The 12,883-nt window shown below is 44.1% G+C and overlaps 1 protein-coding gene across 2 annotated transcripts in view; it reads right to left on the bottom strand.

Annotated features, from left to right (window-relative positions):
• The window catches only part of PRRT1 (proline rich transmembrane protein 1), a 46,952-nt gene extending 35,331 nt beyond the window's left edge, over window positions 1–11,621 (bottom strand). The window contains exon 1 of one of the 2 annotated variants that reach the window (XM_060759529.2): window positions 11,352–11,621. In XM_060759529.2, coding sequence (XP_060615512.1) covers window positions 11,352–11,370 — 19 coding nt within the window. In that variant the 5' untranslated portion in view covers window positions 11,371–11,621. The remainder of the gene's footprint in view (window positions 1–11,351) is intronic. The other variant, XM_060759528.2, reaches the window with a different exon arrangement.
• Between the last annotated feature and the right edge of the window lie 1,262 nt (window positions 11,622–12,883).

Genomic DNA, 12,883 nt, shown 5'->3' with positions numbered 1-12,883 from the left:
TGCCATATATACCCGGTGCTGTCCAAGTACTGGCTGCTTTTTCTCTCTCCCTTCTCCAGTTCTAAGGGCTGGCTCTCTTTGTGGTTCTCTCTCTCTCTCTCTCTCTCTCTCTCCTTCACTTCACTTCTTTCAGTCTCTTTCCTCCCTTCATCCCTTCTTTCTCCTTCCTTCTTTCCCTTCCTCCCCCTCATTCACATGTCATCTAGCAGCAGCCAATTTGCTTCATTTCTTTTATTTCCCAGTCACATGACAGAGAGCTATTAGCATAATGTAAATCAGCATAGTTCATGTTTTATCAGTCCACACACTGTCTTGCCAGAGAAAGAAAATATCCCACGCAGATGATCATTAAAGGACAAATAGTTTACTCTTCATAAGAGCAACATATACACAATCATGAGGTCAGTTGCATTGACTCACACAATGTCCTTTTAGAGAGATAGAAATGGTATTTCGGTGTCCATGTGGAGAATCTCCTTCCAGCAGCTCATGAAGCAATAACTCTCCTCTCTCTCTCTCTCTGTCTGCAAGCACATGCATAGCTTAAGCCTGAATATTTATTTATTTTGAGCATTTATATCCTGTCCTGCTCACCTCCAAAGAGGGACTCGGGGTGGTTTACAACAGGCAACCATTTGATACCAAATATGAAACTGTTGCCAAAATTCCCAGGCTCAGCTAGCTCCCTGGGCATGTCCCAACCAATCAGCTTCATGCTTTGCATTTTGCAGTTAACACATACACGGTAACTGATTTGTTATATGCCCTAACAAGGGCCACTTCACCTTGTTGTGGCCAATCCACTTTGTGCCTTTCCCCTGCTTTTCTCTGGCCTGAAAAGGATGTTTTAGTAAAAGTTCAAACCCTCAATTATATTAAGCTGGATAACAAAGAATATTATGCCAAGTTTGGTCCAGATTCATCAAGCCTTTGTGATACAAACCAGAAAACTTACATACACCTATACATACTTTGACTGCATATATGTAGATTGTGCTGAAACACTGCACAAAAAATTACAGTTATTTCGGTATCACCCCCTACTCATGATGTGCTCAGCACCCCTGTATCCTCCTAGTGCTGCTACTGATAGACCTTCTCCTCCAACATCTCATTTCAAATGAGTTTCTTTCTTCCTGTTGGCTTCCTTCCGTCTATACACATGCACTTGGCACACTAAGTAAAGGAAGCCTTTGGGATGTGTACATAAAATCTGTCTCTTTCTGTCCTCTTTCTAATTTCTGTTTGCATAACATGAACCAAGATGTGGTCCAGTGTATCCCTAGGCACCGCACGCTCCCAATAAACACATACCCCCCGGTCTCCAAAGTAGGCCACCCCTCCAGAGAGAAAATGAAATTCTGCTCCTGTTTTTTTAGGTCACCTTGCTTGTGTCTGCTTGCCTTCTATTTATAGAGGGGAAAGGAAGAAGAGCCCGGGGAGAAAGAGAGCGGGGCACAGAAGGGTGTGTGGGTAGGTGCACGGGTGAGTGGATAAAAATGTCATATAAAATAATAGGGTGGGTGTGTAAGGACGGCTGCAGAAGACAAGAACGGCCAGCGCAATTGCAGTCTTAGGTCATGCCCGGATGTGGCTTACAGCTGCCAATGCAAGTCTTTGTCTCTCATATTGAATGTCCACCCAGCAAAACGAAGGATTTTCGTTTTGCAACTGTTGTGAAAGAGACTGGGATATGACTCCTAAAATACTGACGAAGGATTATTGGGAAAATGGGGACATACAAGCAGAAGGATTACTCAGCACAGAGCCAGCAAGTATGGAGTCCCTACAGAGCGTCTGGAAAGTAGCTGTCCTATTTCAATTCTACAATCAACCCTTCACATTTGCTGGGTGTGCAGGATCCCTGCAGAAGTGAAAAACCACAAACAATATAGGAGAACACCTCTGTAAGCATCTCTAAGTCCTCTAGCCACAAATGTATGACCCAACATCAGCAATTTTTTTCTGGGAAACCTAGAGATTCCCAGAAAGGAATTCTTTCTCAAAATCGCAGTGGAGGACTTAGGTCAGACATGGGCAAAATTCAGCCCTCCAAGTGTTTTGGAAAGGGCCTGAGGCTGTTAGGAATTGTGGGAGTTGAAGTCCAAAACACTTGGAAGGCCCAAATTTGACCACGCCGGACCTAGAGGTTCCAAGAGAGAACATTTTAGTCAAATTTGTCACCTTGCAAACTGAAATGGTAAAGTTCATTTTCACTTTTAAAATTAATTAATTAATTAATTAAGATAGATTTGCAAACTGAAATGGTAAATGTATTGTCAAAGGCTTTCATGGCCGGAATCACTGGGTTGTTGTAGGTTTTTTGAGCTATATTGCCATGTTCTAGAGGCATTCTCTCCTGACGTTTTGCCTGCATCTATGGCAAGCATCCTCAGAGACCTCACTACCTCTGAGGATGCTTGCCATAGATGCAGGTGAAACGTCAGGAGAGAATGCCTCTAGAACATGGCCATATAGCCCGAAAAACCTACAACAACCCACTGAAATGGTAAAGTTCATTTTAACTTTTTAAATTTATTTATTTATTTAGACAGATTAAAACAAAACCTACAGACAAACATATGAAAAACAAAACAACATTATCAGCAACAAAGATAAAAAATTACTTATTCTAGATAATACTACTACATCCTAAACATAAAACAATCTATGTTATCTAATCTAAGGGCTATATATTCTCTGCTTGATGTTTATATTCTCCCCGTTTTCTACACCCATTTAGTGAAAAGGAACCATTGGTCTATCCTTTTTCACATAATAACACACTTATAAAATAAAATTATTATTATTATTATTATTAATAATAATAATAATAATAATAATAAATTAAAAACCAATGGTGGGGATTTGGCTTCATCTATGCTGGAGGAACACAATAAATCAGCCCCAGTCTTCCTAAAAGTTAGTTAGAAAATTCTCCTTAACCAACTTACTAAGTTTATGCCCAAAGATTATACCCCTGTGAAGGAAATGAAGTAGAAACAATAGAACACATTTGATTGAAGTGTCGCTATTACACCGTGCAACATAGCCAACTTTTATATCCAATTTTGTCCCACATGACCAGCCATCCCCCGCAGGGGATTGTTAGGTATCTTTTAGAGGACAAGTGCCACAGGGTGACCCTCATAGTGGCAAAAATTCCTCGCAGTGGCAACAAGACTGAGAAAGAAACTAACCACGGATAGGGGTATAACTTGAAACCATGTCTACTAATTTTGGACAATAAGATGGGATAATTTTCTAACTACTATTTTGTCAGTGATGGGTCTATGGACTGTAATAAGTAATAGTAGTAGTAGTTGTAAGTTTATCCATTTTGGCAAGTTTGCTTATTTGCATAAGTTTTGTGATGCAATCATTGAGTCTTTCCATCTTTGAGTATAGAAAACTCTTGCTGCCATTATCATATATAGCAATAACTTTCCACATTTTCTATTGAGTTGTTCATCTAATGTCCCAAGCAGAGAGAGTTCAAGTTTCATTTCAAATCTGACTTTGACAACACCTTCTAAAGGCATATATATTATATTATGCCCAGTAAAGTTCATTTTCACACTCTGTACTAACTCGGATCTCACACCCATAAATCAACCAGTTCTCTTTCTCTTTCAATAAAGAGTGATAATAGTATATGATGCAAAACAAAACAAAATTGTGCTCTTTATGTTGTTTGTACAATGCTTTTCCTAAACACTCATCCTTTAGTTTCCTTCTGTAACCATCTGGAGTAACTGTTCAACCATTTCAGCTACATGAATTCCAATTACTAAAAGCCTTTAGTGGCCACTTAAAAAGTTATTGCATGTCACTTGCAGGTAAGATGTGGGGAGGAGATGTGTCGCTTCCAGCAAAACGAGGCCATACTTGGTCTTATTTGCTCCGCTTTTGCGAGGCTGAGGAGGTAAACGCCAAGATTAATCACAGAGCCAGCAATACAGATAATATAAATATTTAGTATGTTATAGTGTGCTGCAGGACCACACAATAAGTTTAAAATACAGTTTCTGTGGGTGAGTGTGATATTCTAAACCAGTTTTACCATTAGGAAGAATGAAGGGATTGCCTCCAATTGGGAGGCAACCTCCAGCTTGTTCCTCCTGGGAGCAACAACACTTCCCTTCTAACACACTTCCTTCAAACTACCCTGAAGTTCATTCACACTGTGGGATTATAATGCTGTGATCCCATTTTCATTGCCATTGTGACATGCTATGAAATCTTGGGATTTGAAATGTGGAGAAAAGCAAGCACCTTCCAGCTGCAAATTCTCAGTGCCTTTCCATGGAGACTTAATCCCAGGATCCCATTGGATGCAACCCTGGGTCTTAAAGCGGAATCGTAGCGCGACAATTGTCCTCCATATCCACAGATTCTGTACCCATCCATGGTTTCGAATTATGAGGGCGAAATATTAAAAGCAGATTGTTTTGCCATTTTAAATAAGGGAAAATAACTGAGAGGTCACAGACTCGAATCCAGGGAGTGGCGTGAGCTCCTGTGGTTAGCCCCAGCTTCTGCCAACCTAGCAGTATGAAAACATGCAAATGTGAGTAGATCAATAGGTAGTGCTCTGACAGGAGGGTAACAGCACTCCATGTAGTCATGCCGGCTACATGACCTTGGAGGTGTCTACGGACAACGCTTGCTCTTTGACTTAGAAATGGAGATGAGCACCAACCCACAGAGTCTGACACGACTGGACTTAATGTCAGGGGAAGACCTTTACCTTAAATAAGGGATGCTATGTTACTATATGCCGTAGTATACCATGGGACTTGAGCATCCAGGGATGTTGATTCCATGGGAGGTCCTCGAACCAAACTCAAGCACCGCGTTTCTCAACCTGGGAGTCAGGACCCCTGGGGTGGTCATGAGGGGGTTTCAGAGGGGTGGCGAAACAAATGGTGAATACTCCCACCAAAAGCCCTCCTCCTGCTGTGATTGGTCAGCCTCTCAGCCAAGGGGAGGGCTATTTCTGAGACTTCAAGCTGGAGAGGGGAGAGCAGGCGTGCTCGGCACATAGCAGTATGGTGCGCATGAGTGGGCGAGGGAGTGCACACGAGGATAAAGGGTCTTTGGTGTCCCCTCTGACACCCCCTCATGACCCCCCAGGGGTCCCAACCCCGGGGTTGAGAAACTCTATGATAGCCCAGTGTTCTCCACATTTACCCCATCTTCTTACTCCTTCGCACAACACACAGTTTTGCATCACAGATGCTCTAGGAAAGAGAACATTACAAAACAATCTAAATGCTAAAGATGATATCCAAGTGTATTCAACAACTCTCCAAATTCCTTTCATATTTCCACTATATCGTTATGAATAGGATTGCCAGGTTAAAATCTGGAGAGGACAACTGTACCTTTACTGTAAAAGAAGACGTTTCAGCAGACGTTGCGTGTGATTGTTGTTGCCAACTTTCAATTTGGCCACTCTGCCTTGTCACCCTCAATTATCATTCCAACTTGACTTTTTAAAAGCTGTACTGTCAAATCTTATCCAATTTATGGTGACCCAAAAACGACCCTATCATGAAGTTGTCTTGGAAATATTTTTTTCAGAGGGGGTTGGCTTTTGCTTTTCTCTGAGTCTGAGGTCCCTTCTATACTATCCTTATATCCCAGGATCTGATCACAGATTATCTGATTATCCCAGATTACTGGCAGTGGAGACTCATATAATCCAGTTCAAAGCAGATAGCCTGGGATCAGATCCTAGGGTATAAGGACAGTGTAGAAGGGGGCTGAGTCGTGCCAGACGTCACCCCAGTTTGTATCCATGAACATTAGGAAGAGCTAATGATCATGAAATAGTCTCTTCCACCTCTCTGATTCTAAGGGAAATTCAAACCCTGGTCTCCAGTCATCATCCAATGCTCAAATCATTGGTTCGCAACCTGTGGATCCTCAGATATTTTGGAATTCAACTCCAGAAATCCTAACAGCTGGTAAACTGGTTGGGATTTCTGGGAGTTGTAGACCAAAACATGTGGGGAGAACCACTGCATGGGCCATCCAGTCCAATCCTCTGCCAAGAAGCAGGGCAATTTCGTATTCAAACCACCCCCAACAGATGGCCATCCAGCCTCTGTTTAAAAGCTTCCAAAGAAGGAGCCTCCACCACACTTCGGGGTAGAGAGTTCCACTGCTGAACAGCTCTCACAGTCAGGAAATGTTTCCTAATGTTCAGATGGAATCTCCTTTCCTGTAGTTTGAAGCCATTGCTCCATTGCATCCTAGTCTCCAGGGCAGCAGAAAACAAGCTTGCCCCCGTCTCTCTATGACTTTCTCTCACCTATTGATACATGGCCCTTATGCCTCCTCTCAATCTTCTCTTCTGCAGGCTAAACATGCTCAGCTCTTAAAGCCACTCCTCATAGGGCTTGTTCTCCAGACTCCTGATCATTTGAGTCACCCTCCTCTGGACACATTTCAGCTTCCAAACATCTCCCTTCAATTGTGGTGCCCAGAATTGAACACAATATTCCAGATGTTGTTTAACCAAGGAAAAATAGAGCGGTAGCATGACTTCCCTGGATCTAGACACTAGACTCCTATTGATGTAGTCCAAAATCCCATTGGCTTTTTTTGCCGCTGCATCACATTGTTGGCTCATGTTCACCTTCCTCCCCAAGAGGACTCCAAGATTTTTTCACACGTACTGCTCTCGAGCCATTCATCGTCCCCCATTCTGTATCTTTGCATTTCATTTTTTTCTGCTTAAGTGGAGTATCTTTCATTTGTCCCTGTCGAACTTCATTTTGTTAGTTTTGACCAATCATCTCTCTAATCTGTTACGCTCTTTTTGAATTCAGCTCCTGTCTTCTGGAGTATTGCCTATTCCTCCCAAACTGGTGTTGTCTGCAAACTTGATGATCATGCCTTCTAACCCTTCATCTAAGTCATTAATACAGATATTGAATAGGACCAGGCCCGGGACGGAACCCTGCTGATGGCACTCCAAAAGGAAGCATTGGTGAGCATCCTCTGGGTTCGTCCATTTAACCAATTACAGATACATCTAAGCGTATTTTTGCCTAGCCCACATTTGACTAGTTTGTTTGCCAGAAGGTCATGGGGGACTTTGTCGAAGGCCTTCCTGAAATCCAGATACGCTACATACACGGCATTCCCTGCATCTACCCAGCTTGTAACTCTATACAGGCTTCTACAACGGTGGTTCTCAACCTGTGGGTCCCAGATGTTTTGGCCTTCAACTCCCAGAAATCCTAACAGCTGGTAAACTGGCTGGGATTTCTGGGAGTTATAAGACAAAACACCTGAGGAGCCACAGGTTGAGAACCACTAGTCTACAGCCTAATTCTATAATTCTGCTTGTTGTTCCAGTCTCACAAATCTCTTAGTTGTGGTGACGTGGACTACCACTCAATGTGCCCAAATGTGAACACTGGTGGAGTTTGGGAAAAAATAGAACTCAACATTTGGGGGTTGTAGTTGCTGGGATTTATAGTTCACTCACAAGCAAAGAGCATTCTGAACCATATGCAGATCTCAGACAATTTTAGAAGCTAAGCAAGGTCAGGTTGGAAAAGTATTTGGGTAGAAGACTATCAGGTTATACTGGGATCACTCAGTAAGGTTAGAATCACAGAATCAGAGTTGGAAGAGACCACAAGGGACAGTCAGTCTAAACCCATTCTGCTTTAAAGGAACACACCATTGAAGCACGCCCAACAGATGACCATCCAAACTCTACTTGAAAACCTCCAGAGAACGCTACCACAATCCAATACAGCATTTTCCAATGCCAAACAGCTCTTACCCTTTGGAAGTTCTTCCTAATATTTAGATCAGTGGTTCTCAACCTTCCTAATGTCGCAACCCCTTAATACAGTTCTTCATGTTGTGGTGATCCCCAACTATAAAATTATTTTGGTTGCTACTTCATAACTGTAATTTTGCTACTGTTATGAATCACAATGTGAATAACTGATATGCAGGATGTATTTTCATTCATTGGAGCAAATTTGGCACAAATACCCAATATGCCCAAATTTGAATACTGGTGGGGTTGGAGGGTGGGGGTTGATTTTGTCATTTGGGAGTTGTAATTGCTGGGATTTATAGTTAACCTACAACCAAAGAGCATTCTGAACTCCACCAACGATGGAATTGCAGCAAACTTGGCACACAGAACTCCCATGACCAACAGAAAATCCTGTAAAGGTTTGGTGGGCATTGACCTTGAGAGTTGGGAGTTGTAATTCACCTACATCCAGAGAGCACCGTGGACTCAAACAATGATGGATCTGGACCAAACATGGAACAAATACTCAGTACGCCCAAATATGAATACTGGTAGAGTTTGGGGGAAATTAACTTGACATGTGGGATTGTAGTTGCTGGGATTTATAGTTCACCTACAACCAAAGAGCATTTGGAACCCCACCAAGGATAGAATTGGGCCAAAGTTTCCACACAGAAACCCCATGACCAATAGAAAATACTGTGTTTTCCGATGGTTTTTGGTGACCCCTCTGACACCCCCTCGCAACCCCCCCCCAAGGGGCCCCGACCCTCAGGTTGAGTAACACCAATTTAGGTGGAATCTTTTTTTTCCCTGAAAGGAATCCATGTCTTAGTCTCAGAGCAGCAGAAAACAAGCTAGTCCCCTCCTCAATGTGACGTTATTGGAAATATTTAGATATGACTCTCATGTCCCCTCTCAGCCTTCTTTTCTCCAAATGATATATCCAGGTTAATAACGAATCTGCTTGAAATCCTGGGCAGCCTTTGATACTACTCAGAGGTGACAGTGCTTATTAGATAGACTAGTGGTCTGACTCAGTAAGGTTAGCTTTCTGTGGTGCTTTTCATAACCCGCAAATTCCCAGACACGTGTGCTTAAATCTTATTGTTATTCCTATTGAATCAATTCCCTGCAGGCTGACTCAGCTTTCAGCAATTGTTTTAGCAGACTACTCCAGGTAATAAGATTTCTATGAATACCTCTGATTCACTGGGTTGCTGTGAGTTTTCTGGACTGCATGGCTGGAAATTTCACTCTGACATTTCATTATGGACATGCCTAGTTTCCAAAAGACCCCTCAACCTCTGAGGATGCCTGCCAAAGATGTGGGTGAAACATGAGGAGAGAATGCTTCTTGAACACAGCCTAGAAAACTCAAAGCAGCCCAATGATTCTGGCTACGAAAGCCATCGACAACACCTCTGATTCAACCATAAAACCCAGCACAAAGAGACCACACCACACAGTCCCCATCACATCGGCTGCAATTTGCTTCACAATGGAAAGCACGCTGTCTGTCCCTCTCCCACGCCGACACAGAGACAGATTCCCTGAAGCTTGGAGTAGACACGTAACCCTGCCTGCAAGCTTTGATGCAACAGCATAAATAGGAATGGCTCCATTTGTCAAGTCGCATCGTATCAGTCACAGCTCCGCACCAGTCTGGTCCCGTGTACAGTTTCACACTTGGCACGGCACACACATAATGGATGACATCACCAAGGGAGATGCGCACTCGCACACTTTGACCCAGACATGGTGCCTCTGTCATGCCAAGCCTGACACCTTTGACACACACGGATGGTGCATCACACTCACAGACACACAGGTGCCAGTGACCTGTGCGGATATGTTCCGTAACACCACAATCTTTCAGCTTCAAATCCAATCCCTGTCCTCCTTTCTGTGCACGTCGGATGCAAGCCCAGAAATGCACAAGAGTGCATGCATGTGTTCGGAGGCCTCCATCAAGACTGGCTTGGCTGGTAAGCAAAGTGAAGCAGCCGCCTCAGGCAAGTGGGTTTGACAGTCTCAAAAGGACGACTTTCTTCAGGATTAACATTACCATTTTTGGGGATCTTTTACTGAAAGGGATGGAGGGAAATGGGATTTTCTGCTTCATGTACCAGAATAATTTGGCTTGTAATCGACCCTTATGCACCTTGTCGTGATGGAAGGCAGAATAGTTGAGTGAATGCCCATTCGCTACTCTGCCATAGGCACCTAAATATCCTGAATCAGCTTGATTTGTGTCTACGGCCCAAAAATGAGTATTTCTCATTTTTTCTGTCAAATAACTGACGAGGCAGCTTTCAGTTACATCCCCTCATCTGCTTTTTCCACACCATTTCAAAACACAATTCCCACTGGGTTGTTGTGTGTTTTCCGGGCTGTGTGGCCATGTTGCAGAAGCATTATCTTCTGACGTTTCGGGAAAGTATGCACATAAGGAAGTATGTTTAGATTCAGGTCTAAACATGAAATTTATTTATGTTGCATATACACCTTATACGCATAACCTGAAGGTAATTTTGCACTAAGAATCAATCAGGGCCAGCTAACACTTCCCAACAAAGGATTCCCCCAGGCAGCAACCAGCCAGGCTTTGAAGCTACAAGGCCATTCAATTCTAATCAAGGTGGCCATTTGCAACATTCACGCTGCCTCAAGCACACAAGAGTTCTTTCTCCCATCCTGGTAATTCCACAGATATATAAACCCAATTTTCCTTGTTTCTAACATATCTCACAATCTCTGAGGATACCTGTCATAGATGCAGGTGAAATGTCAGGAGAGAATGCTTCTGCAGCATAACCATGCAGCCCGGAAAACACACAACAACCCAGTGATTCCGGCCATGAAAGCCTTCGACAATACAATTCCCACAATTGAAACAGTAACATATATGCTCAATATATATGGCAGGCCCCTCTGTGAGCATATGCACAACCTAATGGCATTTGTCAAAGGCTTTCATGGCTGGAATCAATGGGTTGTTGTAGGTTTTTCGGGCTATAATGACCATGTTCTAGAAGCATTCTCTCCTGACATTTCGCCTGCATCTATCTGAGGATGCTTGCCATAGATGCAGGCGAAACGTCAGGAGAGAATGCTTCTAGAACATGGCCATATAGCCCGAAAAACCTACAACAACCCACTAATGTCTTTTGTCGTATCGATTCCTAGCCTGCTGCGTTTGTTTCCTGTCTGCAGCCAGAAACTCTACCTAAGCGAAGCATTACACATGCACTCCCCAGTTTTTGTATGTTTAACATGCACCACATGAATGCAATCGCCTCCTGACAACATGTCACAGAGACATTTTATTTCCACTGCAGACGCATGCTTGCACACACACGCACAGCTGTATACAAATAGTTCTGTATAGAAATATATTAAAAGCATATAATTTGGAATCCCCTTTCGATGTCATCCTGCAGCGCAAGAGACACGGCTGGCCCAGAAGGCCGGTCAAGCAAGGAACAGCGACAGACTGCCCACCTAAACTGACATACAGAAGCAGGGTAAGCCTTCATCCCCTCCATCATCCCTTCACCTGTTTTCTCCGAAGACATCTCCGCTGCTTGGCTTTCTGCACCAAGCGTGCAGAAGGGGGCTTGGAAAGCGGCCCAGCAGGCTTGAGGGGAGAGACCTCTCTGTGTTTCTCCAGCCGCTGCCTCTCCTGTCACCCTCTCTTTCCTCCTCCCCAAGTGAGCCACGCGGTCCTCGCCTTACTGCAAAGAAAAGAGATGCTCTTCCCAAAGGTGGGGGGAGATTAAAGGCATACGAGGCAGGTCCTTCGCTAGCTACCCATACCATCTCTCTCTCTCCCAGCCTCTCTCTCATACACATTCTAGCAGATGCTTCCCAATCCCAGTTTGCTTAGGTGGGAATCATGCAGTTCTCTAGATGTTGCAGGACTGCAGCTCCCATCATTCATCTCCACCTGTTATGCTGGGACTAGGGCAGCATAAGGAGCCCTTGGTGGCGCAGTGGGTTAAACCACTGAGCTGCTAAACTTGTTGACTGAAAGGTTGCAGGTTCGAATCCGGGGAGTGGCATGAGCTTCCGCTGTCAGCCCCAGCTTCTACCAACCTGTTGTTGTTTGTTGTTGTTCATTCGTTCAGTCGTCTCCGACTCTTCGTGACCTCATGGGCCAGCCCACGCCAGAGCTCCCTGTCGGCCGTCACCACCCCCAGCTCCTTCAAGGTCAGTCTAGTCACTTCAAGGATGCCATCCCTCCATCTTGCCCTTGGTCGGCCCCTCTTCCTTTTACCTTCCACTTTCCCCAGCATAATTGTCTTCTCTAGACTTTGCTGTCTCCTCATGATGTGGCCAAAGTACTTCAACTTTGTCTCTAGTATCCTTCCCTCCAGTGAGCAGCCGGGCTTTATTTCCTGGAGGATGGACTGGTTGAACCTTCTCGCAGTCCAAGGCACTCTCAGAACTTTCCTCCAGCACCACAGCTCAAAAGCATCGATCTTCCTTCACTCAGCCTTCCCTAAGGTCCAGCTCTCACATCCGTAGGTGACTACAGGGAATACCATGGCTTTGACTAGGCGGATCTTTGTTGCCAGTCTGATGTCTCTACTCTTTACTATTTTATCGAGATTGGACATTGCTCTCCTCCCAAGTAGTAAGCGTCTTCTGATTTCCTGGCCACAGTCTGCATCTGCAGTAATCTTTGCACCTAGAAATACAAAGTCTGTCATGGCCTCCACATTTTCTCCCTCTATTTTCCAGTTGTCAATCATTCTTGTTGCCATAATCTTGGTTTTTTTGATGTTTAGCTGCAACCCAGCTTTTGCGTTTTCTTCTTTCACCTTGATTAGAAGGCTCCTCAGCGTACCAACCTAGCAGTTCGAAAACATGCAAATGTGAGTAGATCAATAGGTACCACTCCAGCGGGAAGGTAACGGCGCTCCATGCAGTCATGCTGGCCACATGACCTTGGAGGATTCTACTGACAATCCAGGCTCTTCAGCTTAGAAATGGAGATGAGCACAATTCCCAGAGTCGGACACGACTGAACTTAATGCCAGGGGAAAACCTTTACCTTTACTTAGGGCAGGCATGGGCAAACTTCGG

The sequence above is a fragment of the Anolis sagrei genome, chromosome 2 (assembly GCF_037176765.1).
Source record: "Anolis sagrei isolate rAnoSag1 chromosome 2, rAnoSag1.mat, whole genome shotgun sequence".
NCBI lineage: Eukaryota > Metazoa > Chordata > Lepidosauria > Squamata > Dactyloidae > Anolis > Anolis sagrei.
Note: the sequence above shows the minus strand (reverse complement) of the source record. Positions and strands in the feature narration are given on the sequence as shown.